General features: G+C 44.9%; 1 protein-coding gene across 2 annotated transcripts in view; it reads left to right on the plus strand.

Annotated features, from left to right (window-relative positions):
• The window catches only part of CDS2 (CDP-diacylglycerol synthase 2), a 46655-nt gene that overhangs the window by 20972 nt on the left and 1526 nt on the right, over window positions 1-24157 (plus strand). The window contains exons 2-12 of one of the 2 annotated variants that reach the window (XM_036321874.1): window positions 5530-5666; window positions 6903-6999; window positions 8200-8297; window positions 9022-9161; window positions 10931-10989; window positions 12801-12883; window positions 17172-17259; window positions 18714-18782; window positions 21644-21796; window positions 23485-23604; window positions 24020-24123. In XM_036321874.1, coding sequence (XP_036177767.1) covers window positions 5530-5666; window positions 6903-6999; window positions 8200-8297; window positions 9022-9161; window positions 10931-10989; window positions 12801-12883; window positions 17172-17259; window positions 18714-18782; window positions 21644-21796; window positions 23485-23604; window positions 24020-24123 — 1148 coding nt within the window. The remainder of the gene's footprint in view (window positions 1-5529; window positions 5667-6902; window positions 7000-8199; window positions 8298-9021; window positions 9162-10930; window positions 10990-12800; window positions 12884-17171; window positions 17260-18713; window positions 18783-21643; window positions 21797-23484; window positions 23605-24019; window positions 24124-24157) is intronic. The other variant, XM_036321875.1, reaches the window with a different exon arrangement.

The following is a 24157-nucleotide window of genomic DNA, read 5'->3' on the forward strand; positions in this document are numbered from 1 at the left end:
CTAGCCTGGCCCCTCCCCAGGCCAGGAAAAGTCAGCTGCTCCCTCCTGCCCTCCTTTGGTGCCTTCCCTTGCTTCTGCTGCAGGAAGGCTTCTGTGCTATTCTGAGCCCCAGGGGCTGCTGGTGTTGGCTTCTGGGCAGCTGTGATTGGGAGAAGGGCCCTGGAAGGCTGGTATGAAAAGCCTTTGGAGCATGAGTTTCTCCAAAAATGATGACAGGTCTTATCTGAGCCCTTGGTACACAGGAGACTCCATGATCCATCACCCTCGGTGCTTCTGTCTTCCCCTGTAGGATCTAAGTGACCCCGAAAGAAGGAGGCCTCAGAGGGAGCTTTTTTTCTCTTCCTTTTAAAGCACCACTTTTGTTTCCTGTTTACGCCAGCACCACAGCCCCATTGGGAAATGGCTAAGGAAGTGGCGGAGGATGGGTGGTGATTGAGACAGAATCTGAGAGACAGGGTGTACTTCACTTAGCCTCTGGTCTGGATCGTTGGGTTGAAAAAGAGGGAGGGAGGGAGGGAGGGAAGGAAGGAAGGAAGGAAGGAAGGAAGGAAGGAAGGAAGGAAGGAAGGAAGGAAGGAAGGAAGGAAGGAAAGAAGGAAGGAAGGAAGGAAGGAAGAAAGAAAGGGAGGGAAGGAAGGAGGGGCTGGGGGGTTGGGGCTGGGCTGACACAACTTGAAGTAGCAAGGCAGCCTCTCCTTGCTGCCCTGTGCTGGTCCGAGAACTTGAGCGGGGCCCTCAGACCCACCACCCAGCAGGGGAGGTGTGGGAGTGTGCACTGGTCTGGTTCTGCTATGAGGGCCACTGTGGAGGCCAGGGTGTGGGTCTTGGCCTATGAGTTAGAAATCAAATGGGTTTTGTCTTACTCTCAGTGCATTCTGAACACTGGTTCGTGACAGGTCAAGTAGGATTAATTATCTTATTAGTTCAACAAATCTTTGGGTGCATGCTATGTTCCAGATACTTCTCAGTGCAATGGGAAACAAGACACCCACGTGTGTCACAGCTTGCACAAACTTACCAAGTTGTATACATGTACTGATAGGTCCTTTATAAAGCACCACAGGAAAGAAGATACGAACAAGACAAATAGAAATAAGTTCTATTTCTTCCCACACTTCAGAGGGTACTAGTATTTGTGTTTCAGACGCCCACCTCCACTGTAATTTTGGGAAGAGGATCAGGTTTGAGTTGGGGCTGCCCATTGGAGGTGTGAAAGAGGAAGCAAGTCAGGCAGATGCTGAGCTCATATAATTGGTTAGCACATGAGTCTCAGCAAGGCCTGATGCCACCATTCTTTCCCTACTCCACTCTCCTTGAGAAAGGTACCCAGGGTGTCTGGGTGGGTGTTTAAGGTTCTTGCGCTCCTGTCCTGTACACTGTGGTAAAGGTATTGAGGGGTGTGTATGGGGTGTTGCTATTCAGACCCTTTTTAGTTTTTATAGACATTCATTGATGTTGTATTTGATCATCCCAACAAACGTCCGAGATGAGGGATCCTTTCCTCACTGGGAAGACCAGAGAATGGAGGCCTGTGCCTAGTATAATGAGCATGAGAGCCGGGCCCTGGCTGCTGCTTCCTCCTGCAGAAAGTCTTCCTTTCCATCTGCCTATCTTGCCATCCTCTGGAGGAACAAACCAGTGAACATGCTGGGCACCCCTGACTCTTGGCTCAGCATGTTCCACTTTTCTTCTGGAAGCAAACTTGGGCTCCAGGTCCTTGCTTCCTTCTGGGTCCACGATGGAAGCTGCACTTGGCCTCCTTTACTCGGGCATTAGCAGCCCAAGTGCAAGGGCTTTACCCATGGGGTATGGAGGAGCTAGAACACTGCAGACCTCTCCAGGTTCTCTTAAGTTTCTGTCCCCTTGGCCTGCTCTCCTGTGACACTTGGGTGGGACAGGGTGGTTGGCTCAGGGTCAGAAGCCTAGAGAGCTGGCTGACTTGCCCCCTCCCGATCCGTGTCTTCTGAGACTGTTCACTTTCCCTCCCTTGCACAAGAATTGGCCTTTCTGCTGGTGGGAGAATTGTTGTCTGTGTAGGTGTTGGTCTCCTGCTTAGAAGGAGCCTCCAGGAAAGGGCTTTTTTCCAGTGGCCAGGGGTGAGGCCTGAGACCTTGCAAGTAAAACCTAGGAAGTTAATCTCCTTCAGGCTTGTTCCTTCAGGGCATTTACTTAATTTCCTAGTTGTTCATCCCAGGCCCCGACCTCTTAACAATAGTAAGTGTCTGTATAGCAGTTCTCGATCTCTTCTACTTTTAGCCTCACCCCATCCTAGCAAGGAGGGAGAGGAATCACATGTGATGATACAGCAGGAAACAATGCCGGGCTAACATTTATGGAAGGGCCTGGAAGGTCGAGGGAGTCAATGCCGAGCCGGAGCTCCCTGCCCCTCCCCTGCAGGGGCTCGTCCTGGCTCTTTCCTGCCCTTCCTCCCCAAGGAACCAGCAGCCTTTGCGAGTCTCCTTGACAACAGAATGGATAAGTTAAAAATAACCTTGTGCTGGGGCTTGTGTGTGTGTGTGTGTGTGTGTGTGTGTGTGTGTGTGTGAGAGTGAGAGAGAGAGAGAGAGAGAGAGATGCACACAGACGCATGCCTTCTTGCCTGCTGTGCTCAAGCTCAGCCCCTGTGGCTTCTAGATGCTCCCAGAGAGCCTCTGTTGGGAGCCCTCCATGGCCACGCCCAGGTGCTCATGTTGAAGCCCCTGGGTTTAGCTGTCAGATCTAGATAATCACTCAGCATCCCTACCTCATATTACTGATTGTTACAGATGGGGTGTGAGTGATAATGTTAAGATAAAGAATGGCTCGATTGGGCGTCCTCCCATGCACCGAAAGGTTGCTGGTTTGATTTTCCAGTTCAGGGCAAATGCCAGGTTGTAGGCTCTATCTGCACCCTGGGCATGTGCAGGAGGTAGCCGATCACATGACATCGAGGTTTCTCTCTCCCTCTCCTTTTCCCTTTCTTTCTCTCTTTAAAAAAAAAAAAAGATAAAGAATGGAAAGCTGTTTTGAATGCCTTGGTCTTCATTCAGTCCCACTGGAAACAGATAATTTGGGAGGTGCTGCTGTGTTTCAGAGCTTCTCAGGGTGGTAGAATGGGACACAGTCCTGGGTGGGAGTTTGGTTGTTTCTCTTCAGTGAACCCCCACAGGTAAGGAGGGCCCTTTTTGGACCTCTTATTTTTAAAAAATATATTTTTATTGATTTCATAGAAGAAGGGAGAGGGAGAGATAGAAACATCAGTGATGAGAGAGAATCATTCATTGGCTGTCTCCTGCACACCCCACACTGGGGATCCAGCCCACAACCCAGGCCGGGAATTGAACTGTGACCTCCTGGTTCATAGGTTGATGCTCAACCACTGTGCCACCAGCCAGGCTGGGCCTGTTTTATAAGGAGAGGACACTGAAGTCCAGAGGCATTTGTGTGACTTTCTGTGCGTGGGAGGATGCCCAACCAACTGAGCAACACTGGTCAGGGCTTTCCATTCTTTATCTTAACACTAGAGGCCTGGTGCAGGAATTCATGCACGGTGGGGTCTGGCCAGCCCGCCCTGATGGGGGCCGATTGGGCTGGGGCCAACTGTGGGGAGGGGTCATGGGTGGTTGGCCGGCAGGCCCTGCCCCCGATAGGGGTTGGGGGGCTGATTGGGGGCAGGGCTGGGGGGGTGCGGGAGGTTGGGGGGCAGCCAATTGGGGCCTCAATTGGGCCAGTTGGCTGCCACAGTGCATGTCATAGCAACGGGTCTTTCTGGTCGTTCTGGTCGCTTGGCTTTTATATATATAGATTATCAGCTGCACTCCATCCGTAACAATCAGTAATATTAGGTAAGGATCCTGGCTCAGCTGTGGCAGAGTAAGGAGTCATCAGAAGCTGTAGATTGCTCTTTCCCTCAAATCTGAGTAATGAGACCATCTCTATAGGTCCTTTACCAAAGCCAGTGTCTCTTGTATGAGCAATCTCAGACTAAAGGCCTTCTCTTTTGTGGTGTTATCACAGTTGCAATTTAATTTAGAAATAGCTGTTTCCCTGAGGGTAGGCTCTGGGTATCTCTTTACCATACCTGGAATTAACTTCCTGCTTCCTCCTTCCATCCTCCCTTCCATTACTAAGTATTTCCCTGTGTGCCAGGCATGAGGATGTCATGAGAACAAAGTGTCTTGGTTCCCATCTTTAGAGAGCAATAGACAGTTGCAAAGATTGCCTTGTAAGCCCTCATTGTGGCCAGTGCCGAGAGGGAGAATGTCTGAATGTTAGAGGGAATGACTGGGGTGGGGCTGGGTTTAGAGAAGGCTGGGAGAACGTATTAGTGACGCAATACTTAAATCTGGGATGTATAAAATATTCCTACAAATCAATGAACGGAAGGCAGAAAACTCAGTAGGAAACTAGCCAGTGACTTGACAGATACTTCACAAAAGAAGACATCCAGATGGCCAGTAAACATAAAAACGGTTCTCAATTTCATATATTTACTAGTTTGGGAAATTCAAATTTCCCTAATTCAAACTTAAATATGTTTGCACACATACATAATGGAATCTTTTTTTTTTTAAAATATATTTTATTGATTTTTTACAGAGAGGAAGGGAGAGAGATAGAGAGCTAGAAACATCGATCAGCTGCCTCCTGCACATCCCCCACTGGGGAAGTGCCCACAACCCAGGTACATGCCCCTGACCGGAATCGAACCTGGGACCCCTCAGTCCGCAGGCCGACCCTCTATCCACTGAGCCAAACCGGTTTCGGCAAGGAATCTTTAAAGATGTGGTAAAACATCCTTTTGCCATTTCTAGTTTATTTCATTTTGAATTTCTTACTGAAAAAATAAAATGGACTCCAAGATGCTTGAATAAAAGGAAATCTAGTGGGATGAACAAACTTAATTCAGAAGACCTGGGCTAACAGGAGATTTGGTGCCAGCCAAGGAGCTCCTCAGAGTCCGGGTCTTCATTTGTAAATAGGGACCTTTTTGTTTCTTCCTTTCCTCCCAGAACTGCTCTGAGGTTCACAGGCATGGGAAACGCTCTAAAAACTGTGAAGGGCTATGCAGATACTAAGTAATATTGTTGTTACTGTCTAATTCTTTGTGATTTGATTTCTCACCCACCTCTTCTCACAGCAGCTATGCTAAATTCCCTTAAGAAATAAAAGCTCTGAGTAGTAGGATCAAGAATGAGGTCCAGATGAAGTCTAGTCACAGCCGCCCTTTGCATTCTTTGGGTGTGAAGGAGCCCCTCTCTCCCTCTTCTGGACTATTCTTTGTCAGGCAATGGGCATTGTGTAGACTGTGGCTGTTGCCCATCATCCTGAGGTGCAGGTGCAGGTCGCTCTTGCAGTAGAGAGCGGGCCACCTTGGCACATGTCAGCACTGTGTCAGGATTGCTGTGAGTCCCATCTGTTATGTCACCTGACAATGCCAGGTCTTCAGGCCCAATTTGGGTCTTTGCCCACAGATCTCCTATGACAGGTATGTACTTCTTAGTAGCCTACATTTTTCACCTTTTCCTCCTCTTTTTTTCTGCTGTGTAGGAGTCAGAACCAGAAGTAAAGGCAGATGGAGAGACTGCATCTGACAGTGAGAACCGTGCGGAAGCTGCTCCCCTAGTAACCTCCGCAGACGATACCCCAGAGGTCCTCAATAGGGCCCTTTCCAACTTGTCTTCAAGGTAACCTGGCTTGATGCGGGTGCTTGTTGGAAGCCTTGTTGCCTGTCCAAGTGCCATGGAAGACCCAGGCCCCTCAGAGAGCCCACAATCTTGTGGGAGTCCACTTCTGTCCACTGGTGTTGCCATGGTCTCCCCTGCCTCTGCCCAAGGCTTCATTGAGCATTAGTCATCTTAACAGCAACTGCGAGCACCGCCTGGAGGGGTCTGGCATTTGAAAGGTGCTCTAGGCTGGGCTGGGAGGGGCAGTCCGAGGAGGACAAAAGGGTGGACAGTGAGGTGGTGATGGGCAATGTTGCTGGCACAGCACATGTGGAGAAATGGTCCCTGGGGTTTGACTGATGGGTGGACTGCTTTTCACAGAGGAGTCCAAGTTTGTAGTTCAAAAAAGTTTAGTTTTCCCTTTCCCCCTGCACGTCCTTGTGGACATTTAAAAATTCTCCTGGAAGAATTGAGAAATGTCTTAACTTGGGTGAATCCAGAGTTGAAATTCTGGTCCCTGAGACTCTGATCCCTCCAACACCAGCTATGTGGGTAGGTTGAAAATACCAACTATAAGACCCCAAAACATTGTCTAAAAGTGTTTCTGTGGTGCCTCCCACACACGTGCCCTTTGAAAGGTGGTATTGTGCAGTGGTTCAGGACATGGGTTCTGGAGCCAGCTCCCAGGGTTCAGTCCCAGCTTAACCACTTCACAGTCGTATGGCCTGTTACCCAGTTCCTCGTCTATAAGAACTAGAAGTGTTGAGGGCTGAGTGAATTAATATATGTAAAGTCCTTATAAAGGTGCCAGGTGCGTATTTGTGATACCTGTTACTATCACTGTTTAATGTTGTTATCACCACAGCGATGCAGGCGCAGAGCGATGTAAGATTCTGCCGCAGGAAAATGTTTATAGTTGTGTGTTTTTGTGGATAGAGGCAGCCATAGAAGCTGTCCAAGTAGATTCAGAAGTAGAGGGCACCACGTTTCCTTTGGAATTTTTTGCCCGATTCCTTCGTTAAGACATAACTTAGGTGTAGCCCTTGGAGCACTAGCTGAGTTTGGTGTGGGTGAGGCATTGTCTCTAGCGGCGCTGCTCCCACAGCACGTGGCTAGTTTGTCACCCGGGTGAAGGAGGTGCTCCTGGAAGGCTAACCTCAGGCCCTCTCCTCCCAGGAAGAGCCATCCCCTTGAGTTTGTGTTTCAGTTATTTCTGGGCTTCTAACGTGCTTTCTCCTTCCCTCCTCTCTAACTTAGATGGAAGAACTGGTGGGTGAGAGGCATCCTGACTTTGGCCATGATTGCATTTTTCTTCATCATCATTTACCTGGGACCAATGGTTTTAATGATGATTGTAAGTGCCATTTGCATACTGTTTTAGTTCTACCTTCAGTTTGTCGTGCAGAATCAGCCATCTGAAGAGCCAGGTGCTGGGTTAGTTCTGGGACTCATTTGGGGTCCAGGCTTCACAGAATATTTCTTTCTTAAAATATCTGTGGCTTCTTACTTTTTAGCAGCCAAGTGCAGGGACATGGGCCTAGGCCAGTTGTATATGGTTAAAGATGCCTCTTCATTTCATTTTATTTATTTTTTTTAAAAAATATATTTTTATTGATTTTAGAGGAAGGGAGAGAGAGAAGTGAGAATCATTGATCGGCTGCCTCCTGCATGCCCCACACTGGGAATTGTACCTGCAACCTCGGCATGTGCCCTGACCGGAAATTGAACCGTGACCTCCTGGTTCATAGGTTGACGCTCAACCACTGAACTACGGCCAGAAGATGCCTCTTCATTTTAAAATTTTATTTATTTATTTATTATTTTTTTTTAAAAAATATATATTTTATTGATTTTTTACAGGGAAGAAGGGAGAGGGATAGAGAGTTAGAAACATTGATGAGAGAGAAACATCGATCAGCTGCCTCCTGCACGCCCCCCAGTGAGGATGTGCGCGCAACCAAGGTACATGCCCTTGACCGGAATCAAACCTGGGACCCTTGAGTCCGCAGGCCGACGCTCTATCCACTGAGCCAAACCGGTTCGGCTTAAAATTTGATTTTATTATTTCAACTGTTTGATTATACTGTGACCCCTGACCTGACTGTGATTCTTGGTTTTGTTTATTTTCCTGGGGCCTCACTCATTGGCTTAGGCCTTTCATAAGAAATCCCAGCCCACCGTGCTTCTCTCTTCGTCCCATTGTCATGGACAGGGTCAGATGACTTACAATTGACTGAGGGGCATAGATGCTGGGGCTTTTTGAGTATTTGTATGCGAAGTCAAAAGGGGAAGAAACTGTTGAGTCCTGGAAGGTTACGGAGTAAAAAGTTAATTGAAACTTCAGGAGCATGTATTTATTGTGAGAAATTGGATCTATTCTGTGTGACACAAAAGGCTACCTTGCCGTGTTCGATGGTGTGAGAGAGAAAAGAGCTGAATCACTGAGGGACTGACATTTTTCTTAAATACAGTGGTTTTTCTTAAAGGCCCATGACCTGTTGGTTTCTGTTTCTAAAGATCATATCAGGTGGTCTAATTCTTGTGTGTCCTGCAGGTGATGTGTGTTCAGATAAAGTGTTTCCAGGAGATTATCACTATTGGCTACAATGTCTACCACTCCTATGAACTACCTTGGTTCAGGACCCTCAGCTGGTAAGCTCTCCAGCCCCTTAGGGACCCATAACAGATTTGGATGATAAGTGTTTTGTGGTAGATATTTACAGTGGTGGTGGGTGGGAGAGGAGTGATGGCCACAGACTTGCATAGCACCTTTGAGACCCGAGTATTTCATAGGCCAGACGATATGGCTGGTCTTGAAGGAGTCTTTAGTAGCTATTAGCAACCTGGAATCTTCCTCAGAAGAAAGCAGAGTGGCTGACATGTTATAGAAGTAAGTGCCGTGGGGGCAGATATCATGTTAGGTCTGGCAGGGTTTTATGAAGAAAATGGTGTTTGAACAGTGATAAAGAGAGATAAGTGAAGAGGATGGCCAGGCAGGGAAAAGACAGGAGCAAAGCAGATAGGTGGCAACCTGATAGGCACGCAGGGTTCCTGTTGGGAAGAGTGGCAATAAGACCGGGATCCAGGATGAGGCGTGTTTTGGAGCATTATCTTAGGGGTTGAGCGTTCTCAGGTTAGGTATAGAGACTCTACAAAAGGGGCAAAAACTGAGTCCCAGGTTTGTGATAAATGGAGGATGAATGAAAGCTGCCATAAGTTTCTAGACAAGCTTCTCACCTACAGTGTCACTGAGAACAGGGTTGTCCTGAGAGTGGGGGGACTGCTCTTCTGGTCCTCTCCTCTGGTTCCTTGACAGCCTCCCTGTAAGGATAGGCTGTAAGTGCTCCCCACCGCAGTGACCTGTCTTCACTTACAGGTACTTCTTACTGTGTGTAAATTATTTCTTCTACGGTGAAACAGTGACGGATTATTTCTTCACTCTGGTCCAGAGAGAGGAGCCTTTGAGGATTCTCAGCAAATACCACCGGTTCATTTCCTTTACTCTCTACCTGATAGGTATGCATTGAATGGCTCACGAGTTCTTGTTTTGTGTGTCCGCTGAGTAGGAAATGGGGAGTTTCTTGGTTAATGTAAAGCTTTGAGGATGTTAACTCTGATCGTGCAGGGGAGCAGAGCTGAGGGCTCTGCCTTAGTGAGCTGTAACAGCGCTTCAGTAAGAGAAGTGGGACTGAGCGGCTTTGTGGGTGTGGGGACTGCAGTCGGTGCCCCGTGTCCCTGCTGCAGCCTCTGTTGGAAGACAGCACAGCATGGTCCTGTCCTAACTCCTATCGGCAGAGATTCTGCAGTGTAACCAAAACAAAACCACCTTTTCTTCTCCCCCAACATGAACCGCTTGGATTTATTGAAATATTAAAATATGGAAATATAAAAGTATTCCATTATTTGAGAGGGAATCTAGAAGGCAGGTTACAAAAGAATACACTATTTTTATACATTCATGCTTATGTTTTTGCATAAACAAAATTCTAATAGGACATAAAGTTAAAATTGTATACAGAAAAGCCACCTGTTTTAATAACTTAAAAGTCAGCCACCCCCCCCCCCCCCCCCCCCCCCCCCAGAAAAAAAGATAGAAACAGTCAGCTATCTTTAGGAGCGTCTTCTTAGGAGAACACCTTGAAGGACAGACATGCAGAGTGGTAGAAATTTTACTGATTTGGATTTTCAAAGACTGACCTCAGAGAGCCTGGAAGCTTAGTCATTCTGAGTTTCAGTGAGCTCTCTTTAAATCTAGAGCTGAAACTGTGGACTTCCTGAGGATTAAATCGGATACATTAAAACTTGGCAGACAGTGAAGTACTGGTCAATCTAAACTCAGTTCAGACTGAACTCTCATGCTGTTAGTGCTAGTGATTTTCATAGTTGCCTTTAATGCTGGTTTGAGGCACCTGAGAAAGTTGTTCTGGCCTAAATTTGTCTGACCTATTTTTAATCAGCTCTGAATGACACCTGGGTATTAAGATACAAAATTCACTGCTAAGGAGTCTGCAGACATTGAGGATATGTCTCAGAACCTAAAAGCAGTCCCCCAGCGGGAGGTCAGCGGTGTCTGGAGCAGCGATGTGCTCTCTTCTGGGCAGAACTGCTTTTGAGGGGCCTAGCACACTTATGGGAAGTCCTTTTCCTTCCTGGAAAAGTGGGTGGAGGCTGCAGATATTTTTTGCCACCATATGCATCAAAGACAAGGGTGGCTTCTACTCCATACCTGATGGATCCTCTGTTCACCAGACCTCTTCACTGGGACAGGGGTAAAAAACTTTTTCTTAAAAGTCCAGATAATCAATATTTCAGATTTTGGGGGCCCAGCGTCTCTGTTGCAACTCTCCAATCTGCCCTTATAACACAAAAGTAACCATAGACAATATGTAAACAAATGGATATAGCTTTGTTTCAATAAAATTTTAGTTATAAAATCAGGCATCTGGCCTGACTTCTTTGCTGGTGCCTGCTCGAGGATCAAAATATTCTTATCTGGTGAACAACAACCTGAACTTAGTAGTCTACAAGATTTAAAGATAGTGCCTTCCTTTGATTGTCTTGAAGGAGTCATTTTTCCCCTTCTGATTGCTATCTGAAGAATCAGTTTGTGTCTTCTTCCCCCTTCCCCTTCCCGGGGTTTGGGATTGTGCACTGATTAGGTGCTGCCAGGAAATTAGCCAAAGGATCACAATCACAGTCACGTACACAGCTAAAGGAAATGACTAGGACAAAGGTAAATGCAGAGTGTGATTAATTTTGCTCTTTCTCCTCCCTCCTCAAACCAGGATTCTGCATGTTTGTATTGAGTTTGGTCAAGAAGCATTACCGTCTTCAGTTCTACATGGTAAGGGAAGTATGTGTGTGTGTATGTCAGAAGGCTTGGCTTAAATGAAATTCTATAAAAACTCAACAGGCGTTTCATCTTTTCCTTAAGAAATCAAAGCTCAAGTGCAGTCTGTTCTGTATGTATCTGGAACCCAGAGCACGAAAGAAGAGGGCCTGATTAAGTTTGGCAACTGTACATCCACTTACTAGTAGACCCAATCACTGTTACTTAATTTACACCAGTTAATTTAACCAATTTCTCCACTAGGTCCTGAAGAAGGTGGGCTCCAGGTAAGGTTACTAGAAAGAGACCAGGACCAAGCCAGGTCTGCCCTGGCACAATCTGGAATGTTTGGGTTCTTGACTTCATGTGAGAAAGATTTCACGATTTTAGTCAAGGTGATTTTGAGAGTATGTTTATTAAAGCTGGGGAGAGTGAAACAAAGGAAGGGCTTAAGATAGAAAAGGCAGCAACAGAAGTTGCCTAGACACAATAAAGGAAATTACAGTAACAGAAGTGGCAGAAGTGAGCCGTGCTGGGCTGCGTGGACTCAGGAAACAAGTTACAGAGGCAAAAGGAGGGCCCTTGGAAATAGGTTCAGGGGGTTAGCCCTGGATAAGCTGCCACTGCCCGCCATTCCCCTGGTTGCAAGTCTCCTGGGGGACCTTTAGAGCTTAGAAGAAAGAAAGCAAAAGTGTACACCTCAGGAAAGAAGAGGCACAAGCATGCTCAAGGGAGAGTGCACACCGAGTCCTTTGTCTTAAGTGTTTTTATCTGTTTCCTGAGGCAGGAATTTTGGGAGGTCTCATGGAGGGTCTCAACAGAATAGTCAACAATTCTCCAGGTGTGTTCTTTAATATACGATGCATCGAAATGAGCATATAGGGCAGGGGTCCTCAGACTACGGCCTGCGGGCCACATGCAAATACAAATACTGTATTTGTTCCCGTTTTGTTTTTTTACTTCAAAATAAGATATGTGCAGTGCGCATAGGAATTTGTTCATAGCTTTTTTTTAAACTATAGTCCGGCCCTCCAACGGTCTGAGGGACAGTGAACTGGCCCCCTGTTTAAAAAGTTTGAGGACCCCTGATATAGGGAGTTTGGGTTCATTCTCTGGCCAGCTTCACTGCTTTATTTTTTATCTTGGATTTGTCTGGCTCTCATTTTTGTTTGTTTGTTTTGCTATTTATTCTCCTGACTTCATCTGTTTTTGGGTTTGGCTGCCCCTAATGGCACTGTCTGGATCTCTGTTATCTCTCTCCTTGACTAGTGTGATTTAAGCTATTCTTTCTTTCCTTGGGGAGGAGAAGTGTAGCCATTTGCTCCTAAGTGTCCTCGGTTAGGGAAAATGAGATCTTGGGATTTATTAGCGGGCCGTGTTTAACATTGCTCAGCCTTGTTGAACTACTTGTCTCAATTTCCCTCATTCCACTTGCCAAGGAATTTCCTGCTTTCTTACCATCCTGCCTCAGTGCCTCGGGCACTGTTCACGGATATCTTACATCACTTTCTCAATTTGAACATATTCCTTCTCTGAGTGCCCCAGGCACTCAACAAATACTTAGAAGTACCCAGGCTTTCAGGGCACAGAGGACGTACTCTCTAGTGAGCCATGTGGTCCTGACGTGATGGGGACAGTAGCTGGGGGGACACAATTTCTCCCAGAGGCCTGTTTTGTGCCTTTTCCCTTCTAATAAGAGGTGCAGAAGCAAATATCTTTCCTACCTGTTTCTTAGCAATTTCCTATTTGTCACTGCCTGTTATTTATTTGAAGTTCCTTTCAAGGTAAACCGACAGGTAAAGTTGACTCTTTTTCTTCTTTTGCAGTTTGGCTGGACCCATGTAACGCTACTGATTGTTGTCACCCAGTCACATCTCGTTATCCACAACCTGTTTGAGGGAATGATCTGGTGAGTGATGAGAGTGAAAGAATTTTCCCTTTTATTTAATAGGTGATTCTCATGTACAGGTGCCTTACCTTCTAAGCCAATGGTTCTCCCCTTGCGCTGGTTACAACACAGGTTGCTGAGCCCCACCTCTTGGGTTTCTGCTTTAGTACATCTGGGGTGGGGCCTGAGAATTTGAATTTCTAGGCATTCCCAGGTGATGCTGGTTTTGCTGGTTAGGACCTACACTTTGAGAACCACGGTTCTAGATGAAGAGGGACAGGGATATTTAAAGAATCAAAGATAATGCAACTGTATGGCACCAATTTGAAATCTTAGAAGAAATTTTTATGACTTTCTGACAAAATGTCAACTACTAAATGTCATGAAGAAGAAAATTTGAATAGATCAATAACTATAGAAAATAACTAGATAAAACTTAGTTTTATCTAGCCCTTAATACTAAAGCTGATAAGCATGTGGAGGGAGAAACAAGAATGATAAACTGATTTCTTTTATTATTATAGATAAACTATTCAAAATAAACTGTTAGCAAATGGAATCTGGCAACATGTCAAAAGAATTTGAACAGTCATGTGCTGCTTAAGAACGTTTTGATCAATGATGAATGCATACACTGATGGCTCCAATGGAGCTGAAAAATTCCTATTGCCTAGTGAAGTCGTAGTGAGATGCATTACAGATACTTACCATTGTGTTATAATTGCCTACAGTATTCAGCACAGTAGCATACTGTACAGATTTGTAGCCTACGAGGTATCGGGGAACAGAGTGTGTCAACCCCAAATATCTCTACTTGGCATAGGATTATTTTAGGCTGGTTAATTTTAAGAAATATCAGACTTGGGATAAGCTCTGAAAACCAAGTAGAAGTTACCTTTTGTAAAATACATTTACATTTGTGGGGGGGAAATCTCCATTTGTAAGGGTCCCTGCTGTTCCAGGAGGAGGGGATAACATTGTTCCTACTAACTGTTATTGAGGCAGAAGAGAACAAATGGGCTTAAATCTGCATAACACCTTACTCTTGTTTATTTTGCTCTCCCTGATAGCCTATACCCGACTCCCCCCATCCCTAGTGTCTTCTTTTGTCTTCAGCTGAAGATGCTATTTCATGTAGTTGTTTCAGCCATTTTGGCCAGTTACTCAGTTTTCCTGGTATACATATTTTTAAATTTTTGTTTTTCTCCTATTATTACAGGGATGTGTCAGCCAAAAGCCCAGAAGGGTAGAGGGAAAATTATTTTTCCTCCCCTATAGAGCAATAGGCTATAGCCTAGGTGTATGGCAGGCTACACCGTCTAGGTTTGTGTAAGTGCACTCTATGACGTTGGTATAAGGATGCAATCATCTAACACTGTATTTCTCAGAGTGGTATCTCCATAGTTAAACTGCACATGACTGTACTGTTACTTAATAGATTTTATTCCAGAAATGCAGTAGTTTTTTGGTGGTGGTGAGAACGGCACCAGGTGTTAGACTGGTGGAGTCAGATTCAGTGACCTTGATCCTTGAGTTCTGGCCAAGAAATAATTCAGAGCCAAGACCTCAACTATGAGAGAAAGTTTATTTAGAAAGTCACTGAAGTAGAAGTGAGTGGTAGAAGAAATGGGCTCTGGAAACAAGTTACAGAGGCAAAAGAAGGGCCCTTGGAGCTGAGGAGAAAGAAGGGAAAAGGCAACAAGCCTGGGGAGAAAGGGGAGGAAGAGCATGCTGGGTCCTCTGTCCTAAAGGCTTTTGAGGTGGGGATTTGAGGGGAGATCTCAGGGGAAGATCTCAGTAGAATATTCATTCATCAGCTTTCCAGGTGTGTCCTTCAGGGTAAGGGTCCCTACCGATTGATCAGTGCCAGGCCAGGGGGGTCATTATTCAGTGCAGCTGGTCCTGAGGTCATCGTGGCATCATTTGTTTGGTTTTGTTGCTTTTCTGTGCCTGGAGTTGAAACACAACTGAAACCTAGATGTATTTGGTTTGGGTCAAAACTTCATTGTTCTGGAGTCTTAATGCTTAAGGGCTACCACAGGACTAGCAACAGGCCAGGGGAGGAAAGGTCCGAACCACATTACCTACCAGCTATAAGAAAGGTTAGGAGGTCTGAAGTGACCACGTGACCAGTGATACTAGGGGAGGAAAGGTTACCCTGGGGGCGAGGATCTTGTTTTCCCAGTTTTGTCTGTTGCTGGGCACCCAGGGCTTTCTGCCCTGATGACCATCTGTCTCTGGCCCACTGTCCTTGCTCTGCTCATGCCTGTCCAACAGCCTTCCACAGTTTCAACAGGAAATCTGTCAGCATTGATACAAATTAGCAGGCTGGTGGAAGAAGCTGGATGGTCTTAGTGAAGAGGTGTGGGTGGCCTAGCCTAGGGTATATAAGAGAGGTACTAAGGTATTGTGGGTAAGACCCCCAGCTTGCGCTTTTGTTTCTAAATTTCAGAATGAGGGTATAGTATTCCCTACCTCCTGAGGAATAAATTACTAAATACACGTAAAGTGCTTAGAACAGAAACTAGCTTATATAAATGTTATAGGACAGTGATTGCGAACCTTTTGAGCTCGGCGTGTCAGCATTTTGAAAAACCCTAACTTAACTCTGGTGCCGTGTCACATATAGAAATTTTTTGATATTTGCAACCATAGTAAAACAAAGATTTATATTTTTGATATTTATTTTATATATTTAAATGCCATTTAACAAAGAAAAATCAACCAAAAAAATGAGTTTGTGTGTCACCTCTGACACGCGTGTCATAGGTTCGCCATCACTGTTATAGGTATTATGGTTAGGGCATACAGCTCCTTCCCTTTCTTTCAGTTTCTGTTAGGTGTTTCTTAACAGTGGCACATGCTAAGTCCTATCTTTAAGGCCAGATATACCATTTGTTTCTATAGTGAGTAATACAGTTATTAAAATCTCTAGTTATTGGTTTTCAGACTCAACCTATAAGACTTAATTATAGCTGCAGAGCAGAGAGTATGTGCTAGAAGCCTCCACAAAGTCAATGTTGTGGGGGTTTGGGGGGATACAGATGCTCTAATTCTCTCCTTAACAAGCAGGAAGTCCAAAAATGTTGCTTATAGTTGATGGGCCAGGAAATTGAGATTTATGCATAAGTCTGTAATAGAGAAAATTTAAAAAAAGTGACTGTTAGAGAGGGGAGAGTGAGGAGAGGAGGGTGATGGCACAAATGTGGAAATTGTGCCCTACTCTCCCCCACAACTGGTTTCATGATGGGGAAGACCAGACCAGCAGGGGGAGGCAGAGAAGAAACCTAGGTGTGTGTGGATGTGGTTTTACCCTCAGGGTAGTCCCAGGGCAGTGATGGCGAACCTATGACACGCGTGTCAGAGGTGACACACAAACTCATTTTTTTGGTTGATTTTTCTTTGTTAAATGGCATTTAAATATATAAAATAAATATCAAAAATATAAATCTTTGTTTTACTATGGTTGCAAATATCAAAAAATTTCTATATGTGACACGGCACCAGAGTTAAGTTAGGGTTTTTCAAAATGCTGACACGCCGAGCTCAAAAGGTTCGCCATCACTGTCCTAGGGAAAGGTCGGGCTTACTAGATAGAGCTCCTAGTAATACACAGTAAAAAAAAAAAAAAGTAAATTATGACATAAAATATATTACTTATTAGAATTATGGAGGCAACTACTAGAGAAGAAAAACCAGAAATGTTTATAAGCGGCTACTTTGGGGAATGGAGATAGGATGGGAGAAACAAGGAAAACTTTTATTTTTTTTCTTTCCTTTACAGTTTAAATTTGTTTTATTGTGTAGATAATTACTTTATAATGACAAAAGAATAAATGACATTTTATAGAATGCCACTTTTATTTATTCAGTAGTCATTCAGTAAACATTTGAATGTCTGCTATGTGCCAGGTAGTAGGAAGGGCTTGTTTGGTATTTTATTTTTTTTTAAAGTTATTTCTGTCCTGGCCGGGTGGCTCAGTTGGTTGGGGCATCTCCTGTACATCAAAAGGTGGTGGGTTTGATTCCCAGTCAGGGCACATACCCAGGTGGTGGGTTCCATCCTGTTGGGTGCGTGCAGGAGGCAGCGGATCGATGTTTCTCTCTCACACACACATCTCTCTCTCTCTCTCTCTCTCTCTCTCTCTCCAATAATAATTTAAAAATCTCTTTAAAAAAGTTATGTCTTAATGGGTAACAAGTACTCTGAGTTATTTTGTTTGGTACTGGAGTTTATGAATGGTATTATTTTGTGGACTTTTGAGGTATTATTATCTTGGTAGTGCTGATCCTTTGGTTTATTTCCTAGGTTTATTGTCCCCATTTCTTGCGTGATCTGTAATGACATCATGGCCTATATGTTTGGATTCTTCTTTGGTCGGACCCCACTCATCAAGGTAAATGGATCACCCTAACATGAAATATCACCATAAGGGAAGGGTGATGCTCTCAGCTTGGGAAACAGAGATCTAGCTGGTGTGTATGTCTTCATGTCATCCTGGAGAAAAGTGGTACTACATTTTTTTTTAAAGAAAAAAACAAAGGGAAACACCAACAGTTACCCACAAGAAAAAAAAAAAAAAAAAAAGCTAAAAAGAAAATTCAAATATCAAAAATTCAAGAACTAAGAGAAATGGACAGAAAAGAGAGAATGAGAGTTGCTTAAACTCAGGAAAAGATTATAGAAAGATGCCAAAACCGGTTTGGCTCAGTGGATAGAGCGTCGGCCTGCAGACTGAAGGGTCCCAGGTTCGATTCCGGTCAAGGGCATGTACCTGGGTTGCAGGCACATCCCCAGTGGGAGATGTGCATGAGGCAGCTGATCGATGTTTCTCTCTCATCGATGTTTCTGACTCTCTATCTCTCGCCCTTTCTCTCTGTAAAAAATCAATAAAATATATTAAAAAAAAAAAAAAAGATTATAGAAAGAAAAAAAATGAATAAAGACTAAAATACTTGGTGCCTAAGGAGGAATAGAGTCAAATATAAATTTTAAAAGTTATACTGTTTTATGAGTAATGATCTATTTTGAGTTAATATTTTTCTTAATTACTTTTATTTTTTTATTATTTTAAAATTCTTTATTGTTGGAAGTATTACATATGTCTCCTTTTTCCCCCCATTGACTTCTCCCAGCTTGCTCCTGCCCCCCAGCACAGGCCCTCACCCCTCTATTGTCTGTGTCCATTGGTTATCCTTATATGCATGCATATAAGTCCTTTGGTTGACCTCTTATCTCCCTCTCCCCCCCTCCCCTGTCTTCCCTCTGATTGAGTTAATTTTTAAAAAATATTTCTTTATTGATTTCAGAGAGGAAGGGAGAAGGAGAGAGAGATAGAAACATCAATGATGAGAGAGAATCATTGATTGGCTGCCTCCTGCATGCCCCACAGGGATCAAGCCCTCAACCCAGGCATGTGCCCTCAGCCTGAACCGAACCCGGGACCCTTCAGTCTGCAGGCTGATGCCCTATCCAAGCCAGCCAGGGCTGATTGAGTTAATTTTTATATGTGATGTGAAATTAGGGTCCAAGTTCATATTTTTGCACATAAATATTTGTTTATTCCAGCAAAAAATAAAATATTTTATAAACTATATAAGCATATTTTTGGGGTTTGATATGAACTTGAGTATTGCTATTTAATTAGTATACTGTTCTATAATATAATTAAATGATTTGAATGACCAATTGAAGAAAGAAAACTGAGGGGAATCAGGCAGGGAACAAGGAAACCAAGCATGGAGGTATTTTAGAAGGTGAGGTGGTTAACAGAGTTTTAACAAGTATTCATTGTCCCAAAGCCAAATATATCAAAATGCCCTTTGCTAAGAACTTGTTCTCTGTCCACAGCTGTCACCGAAGAAGACCTGGGAAGGCTTCATTGGGGGCTTTTTTGCTACTGTGCTGTTTGGCCTTCTGGTAGGTGGTGGCTTCCTGTTAGGTGGGGCAGTGACAGAAGCCTCATACCCGTCTTTGAAGCTTATCCAGGGCTAGAGAGCATGTCTCCCAAGGCCAACGACTCTGTCCTACTCGATGGGGACCTTGCTCTGAAGAGGGGCACCAGATGGCACACTCTGTAACTGGCACAGGTGGCACCAGCTAATCTTCATCTGCCAGTTTTCAAGCAGGGACTTGGTAGTCTAGGAGCAGGGGCCATGTGCACCTGTACTTCTCTCTTGCCCATGCATGCAACACTCAGCAGGTGGCGCTCTTGTCCAGGCATTTGATATGTCAAGGTCTGGGTGATTGGCACCGGAGAGTAGGGGTGGGGTGAAATATGCCACTCCAGCTCAGATTTTCTCCTTTGTGTGCCCTGCTCATAGTGGGTGATCTCCCAGCCCTTTTAAGAGCACCATTCCCTGCTCTGACCCAGACCATTCTCCCCTTTGTGTGTTGTCCATCTGTCCTTCAGTGTCAGCTTCCTTACCTTATTGCTCTTCAGTTTTCTTCCTCCTGGCTGCCTGCCTCTCCCTATACAGTTCCCCCACCTCCTGCCTCTAGTGAGCACCAAGTTAAGAGATTCTTTTTTTTTTTAATTTTTTTTTTTTTAATTAAATCTTTATTGTTCAGATTATTACATTTGTTCCTCTTTTTTTTCCCCCCCATAACTCCCCTCCTCCCAGTTCCCGCCCCACCCTCCGCCCTCACTCCCCACCCACTGTCCTCATCCATAGGTGCACAATTTTTGTCCAGTCTCTTCCCGAATCTCCCACACCCCTTTCCCCCCCAGGAATAGTCAGTCCATTCCCTTTCTATGTCCCTGATTCTATTATAATCAACAGTTCATTCTGTTCATCAGATTATTTATTCACTTGATTCTTAGATTCACTTGTTGATAGATGCATATTTGTTGTTCATAATTTGTATCTTTACCTTTTTCTTCCTCTTCCTCTTCTTAAAGGATACCTTTCAGCATTTCATATAATCCTGGTTTGGTGGTGATGAACTCCTTTAGCTTTTCCTTATCTGTGAAGCTCTTTATCTGACCTTCAATTCTGAATGATAGCTTTGCTGGATAAAGTAATCTTGGTTGTAGGTTCTTGGTATTCATCACTTTGAATATTTCTTGCCACTCCCTTCTGGCCTGCAAAGTTTCTGTTGAGAAATCAGCTGACAGTCGTATGGGTATTCCCTTGTAGGTAACTGAGTTTCTTTCTCTTGCTGTTTTTAAGATTCTCTCTTTATCTTTTGCTCTTGGCATTTTAATTATGATGTGTCTTGGTGTGGTCCTCTTTGGATTCCTTTTGTTTGGGGTTCTCCGCGCTTCTTGGACCTGTAAGTCCATTTCTTTCACCAGGTGGGGGAAGTTTTCTGTCATTATTTCTTCAAATAGGTTTTCAATATCTTGCTCTCTCTCATCTTCTGGCACCCCTATAATTCTGATGTTGGTATGCTTGAAGCTGTCCCAGAGGCTCCTTACACTATCCTCGCATTTTTGGATTCTTTTTTCATTTTGCTTTTCCGGTTGGGTGTTTTTTTCTTCCTCGCATTTCAAATCATTGACTTGATTCTTGCGCTCCTCTGGTCTGCTGTCGGGAGTCTGTATAATATTCGTTATTTCAGTCCGTGTATGCTTAATTTCTAGTTGGTTCCCCAATATACGATCGAGGGTCTCATTAGTTTTCTTGTAGATCTCATTAAGTTTATCGGCGGCTTCTAAACAGTTCTTGAGAGACCTTAAAAGTGTGGTTCTGAACTCTATATCTTCCATTGACAATTTTGTCCTGTTTCTTTGTCTCCGCATTTTGTTATGCTTCCTTGGTGCACCCCCTAGTGGTCTTTGTTCGCAGTCTTATAGTTAAATCTTGATTGTTGTAGCTAATTCCAGGGAGGGTTTGACCTCCAGGCCAAGTGGCTATGAGAATCAGCTGTGTCAGCAGTGAGAGAACTTCTGTCCTCTAGGGAGGTGCTAATCTAGCCTTTGCCTGAGGCTATCCGGCAAATGCCTCTGTGCAGGGCTTGGGCGGGGCGGGTCGCACAGGATCAACAGGGTGGGCCGGAGAGAGCAGTTATGGCGGCTCTCAGTCCTGTCCCCAGGGGCTCTGCCTCTCTGAGTCCTAGCACCCGCTGCAAAGCTCAGAGAGAAAGCTGCACTCGCTCTGACCGAAGCCAGACAGTCCCGTTTCTCCCGTTTGAGTCTGGGTCCCTAAAGACTCGCCCGGATCTGGAGCTCAGAGTCTGCGACTCCCTCCCGATTGAAAACGCCAACCGCGCCCTCCGCCGCCAGCCGGCTCCGCGCACTCCGCACCTCAGAATTTGACTTCAGCACTGCGCCTCCTCTGGGTGTCCGTATGCATTTCTCTTTCCTCCTAGTTGTAGGACTTCCACTCAGCCGGCGTTCCTGTGGTTCTGGGTGCTGTCCCTTCCGTTTTTTGGTTTCACTTTTGAAGTAGTTGTTCAAAGCAGCAAACTCCGGCGTTAACCTATGCCGCCATCTTGGTTCTCCCAAGTTAAGAGATTCTGAGAAAATGGACTGTAGCTCCCCACGTGGGTAGAAATTTCTTATAGTTCCTTCGTTGCGTTCCTTCGTCCACATTCCTCAGGTCTTTCCTGGATCCAGTCAGCATAGGAATGTTTGAGCAAGTATGCATGTGTGCATCCTCAACAGTTCAGGTAAAATACACATGTGGTGAAACCGAAACCTCTTATTCAGCGCGTGGCTTGCAGTTAGAGGGTGCTAGGCACTGACTGTAAGGGACATGGCCAAACCAGGTGTCTGCTGCCCAGGCAGGGTGGCCGAACTTGTCTCCTTTGCCTGTCTCTCTGTTCTTCATCCTCAGCTGTCCTATGTGATGTCTGGGTACAGATGCTTTGTCTGCCCTGTGGAGTACAACAATGACACCAACAGCTTCACTGTGGACTGTGAGCCCTCGGACCTGTTTCGCTTACATGAGTACAACATTCCTGAGGTGATCCAGTCGGTCATTGGCTGGGTATGTGCCACTTCCGTGGAGGGAACTAACCTCAGTGGGTAGTGACTGCAAGAGAGAGCCCTCTCTCCACCGCTCAGAAAAGCCACCTTCCCTTCCCCAAAGCTGTGACCCCAGGATGAAGGAGAATTGTTAAGTCTGTTTACGGTGAGGACAGGAGGAGACTTTTCTTCCTACTTCAAATCATTAGGACCAGTGATTCTCAAAGTTTGCTTTGGGGATTTCTAGAGGACCCTAAGATCCCTTCAGGGGGTCTCTGAGGTCACAACTATCCTATATAATAAAAGCCCAGCAACCGAATGGCGAATGAACAGAATGACCAGTCGGCCAGTCGCTATGACGTACACTGGCCACTAGGGGCCAGACACTCAATGCAGGAGTTACCACAGTAGGAGTGCCGCTTGACTGACCAGGATGAGCAGCTGCTTCTGCTGCGAACTCTGGGCCGACGGGCAAGAACCCAGGCTGCTATTGTCGCCTTCTCGCCCCAGGTTCCTTCTCCTCACTCCCTGCTGCTTCCTCCAGCCGCCTGCAGGCTGCAGCCTGGGGGGCGGGTTCGTGGCTACTGTGGGACTGAGGACTACTCTGCCGCCTCTCAGTGCTATTATCCCTGGGCCTGGCCCAACTGGGTTCCCTGGAGAGTCAATATATTTTTATTGATTTCAGAGAGGAAGGGAGAGGGAGAGGGAAAGAGAGATAGAAGCATAAATGATGAGAGAGAATCATTGGCTGGCTGCTTCCTGCATGCCCCCTACTGGGGATCAAGCCCACAACCCAGGCATGTGGCCTTGACCAGAATCGAACCTGGGACCCTTAAGTCCCCAGGCCGATGCTCTACCCACTGAGCCAAACCAGCTAGGAACCTAGCTGCTTTTTCATAGAAACAATTTTTACTTGAAAAGAACTGACAAACTATAGTGTTTTAGACTGGATAGTTGACAGACATTTTTCTTGAAAATGAATGAAATGAGCCTGTCACTTCGAGGAAAACAGCTGACAGTAATTATTAACGCTGATAAAAATGTGGCTTTCATGTGAGTGTAGAATTTTAGAAAGTGTGTGCCTTCTATGAGTTTGACAGCATCCTAATACTTAAAGGGTTTTCTGATAAGATCTGTGGTAGCTTTAATATGTAATGTTTTGACACTGTATAGCTAAATGTGCCTGCATTTGGAACGTTGACATAACCCAGTAAAGGGTATTTTCTAAATGGCCAGTGCATGGAATCACACAGTCAGGCATGGGTAAAAGACCCATTCAGAGTACCAGATAGACCAGTGGATTTTAATTTAAGAGTATAAAAGGTCATTGATAGAATTTCAGGTTTCACATTGCACCAAATTTGTAAGGAACTACCACTTAACAAATTCTGGTGTAGTATCAAAGAATACCCATAATTATCTGAAAAGATAGTGCCAAAATACTCTTCCTCTTTTCAACTACATATCTGTGTAAGGCTGGATTTTCTTCATATACTTCAACCAAAACAATATATCAAAAAATTAAATGCAGAATATCTTAATGTCTTCTATTAAGCAGACATTAGAGATTTTTAAAAAATCAGTCTTCTTACTAATGTTTATTGGAAGGATGGGGGGGATATAGTTAATTGCATAAAGAGTTACTTATGTTAACATCTAATAAGGCTGGCCTGTAGGCATCTTGACTTTTACTTCATTTATTCTTCTCAGAAAATCGTCCGGATGTACCCTTTCCAGATTCACAGTATTGCCCTCTCCACCTTTGCCTCACTCATCGGCCCCTTTGGAGGATTCTTTGCAAGTGGATTCAAACGAGCCTTCAAAATCAAAGTAGGAAAACCCTCTGTTCCTCTCATTGTCTACCAGCCAGGCCCTCTTAACCTGTCTTCTGCCTTCCTCCCCCTGCCCCACCCCATCAACTACAACCTCTTCAGACTACTAGGCTATTAATGTGTGCTTTCACCCATGCACAGAATTTAGGTAGCTTACATAAAAAGACATTGTTTCCGGGAAAATTCAATAGTTGGATTTTCCATTTATTTGTTAATATCTTACCTCTTTCTTAAAAACAACATTTTATAACATAAGATTGTGTCCTATGATAGCCTCAGCATTTGAGTCAATGCTTACTTCTCACTTTGTTTCTCTCAGCTACTCAGGGCAGTAGCTGGACATTGAGGTGGGACCATAGGCCAGGGTTTGATCTTGGCTGAGCGAGACTCACCAGTTCTTCTGCCTCTAACAGGACTTTGCCAATACTATTCCTGGCCACGGAGGCATCATGGATCGCTTTGACTGCCAGTATCTGATGGCCACCTTTGTCAATGTGTACATCGCCAGTTTTATCAGGTACATGCCTTTCCCTCTGCACCAAGTTGGTGGA

This window comes from Myotis myotis, unplaced genomic scaffold (genome assembly GCF_014108235.1).
Source record: "Myotis myotis isolate mMyoMyo1 unplaced genomic scaffold, mMyoMyo1.p scaffold_m19_p_9, whole genome shotgun sequence".
Taxonomy (NCBI): domain Eukaryota; kingdom Metazoa; phylum Chordata; class Mammalia; order Chiroptera; family Vespertilionidae; genus Myotis; species Myotis myotis.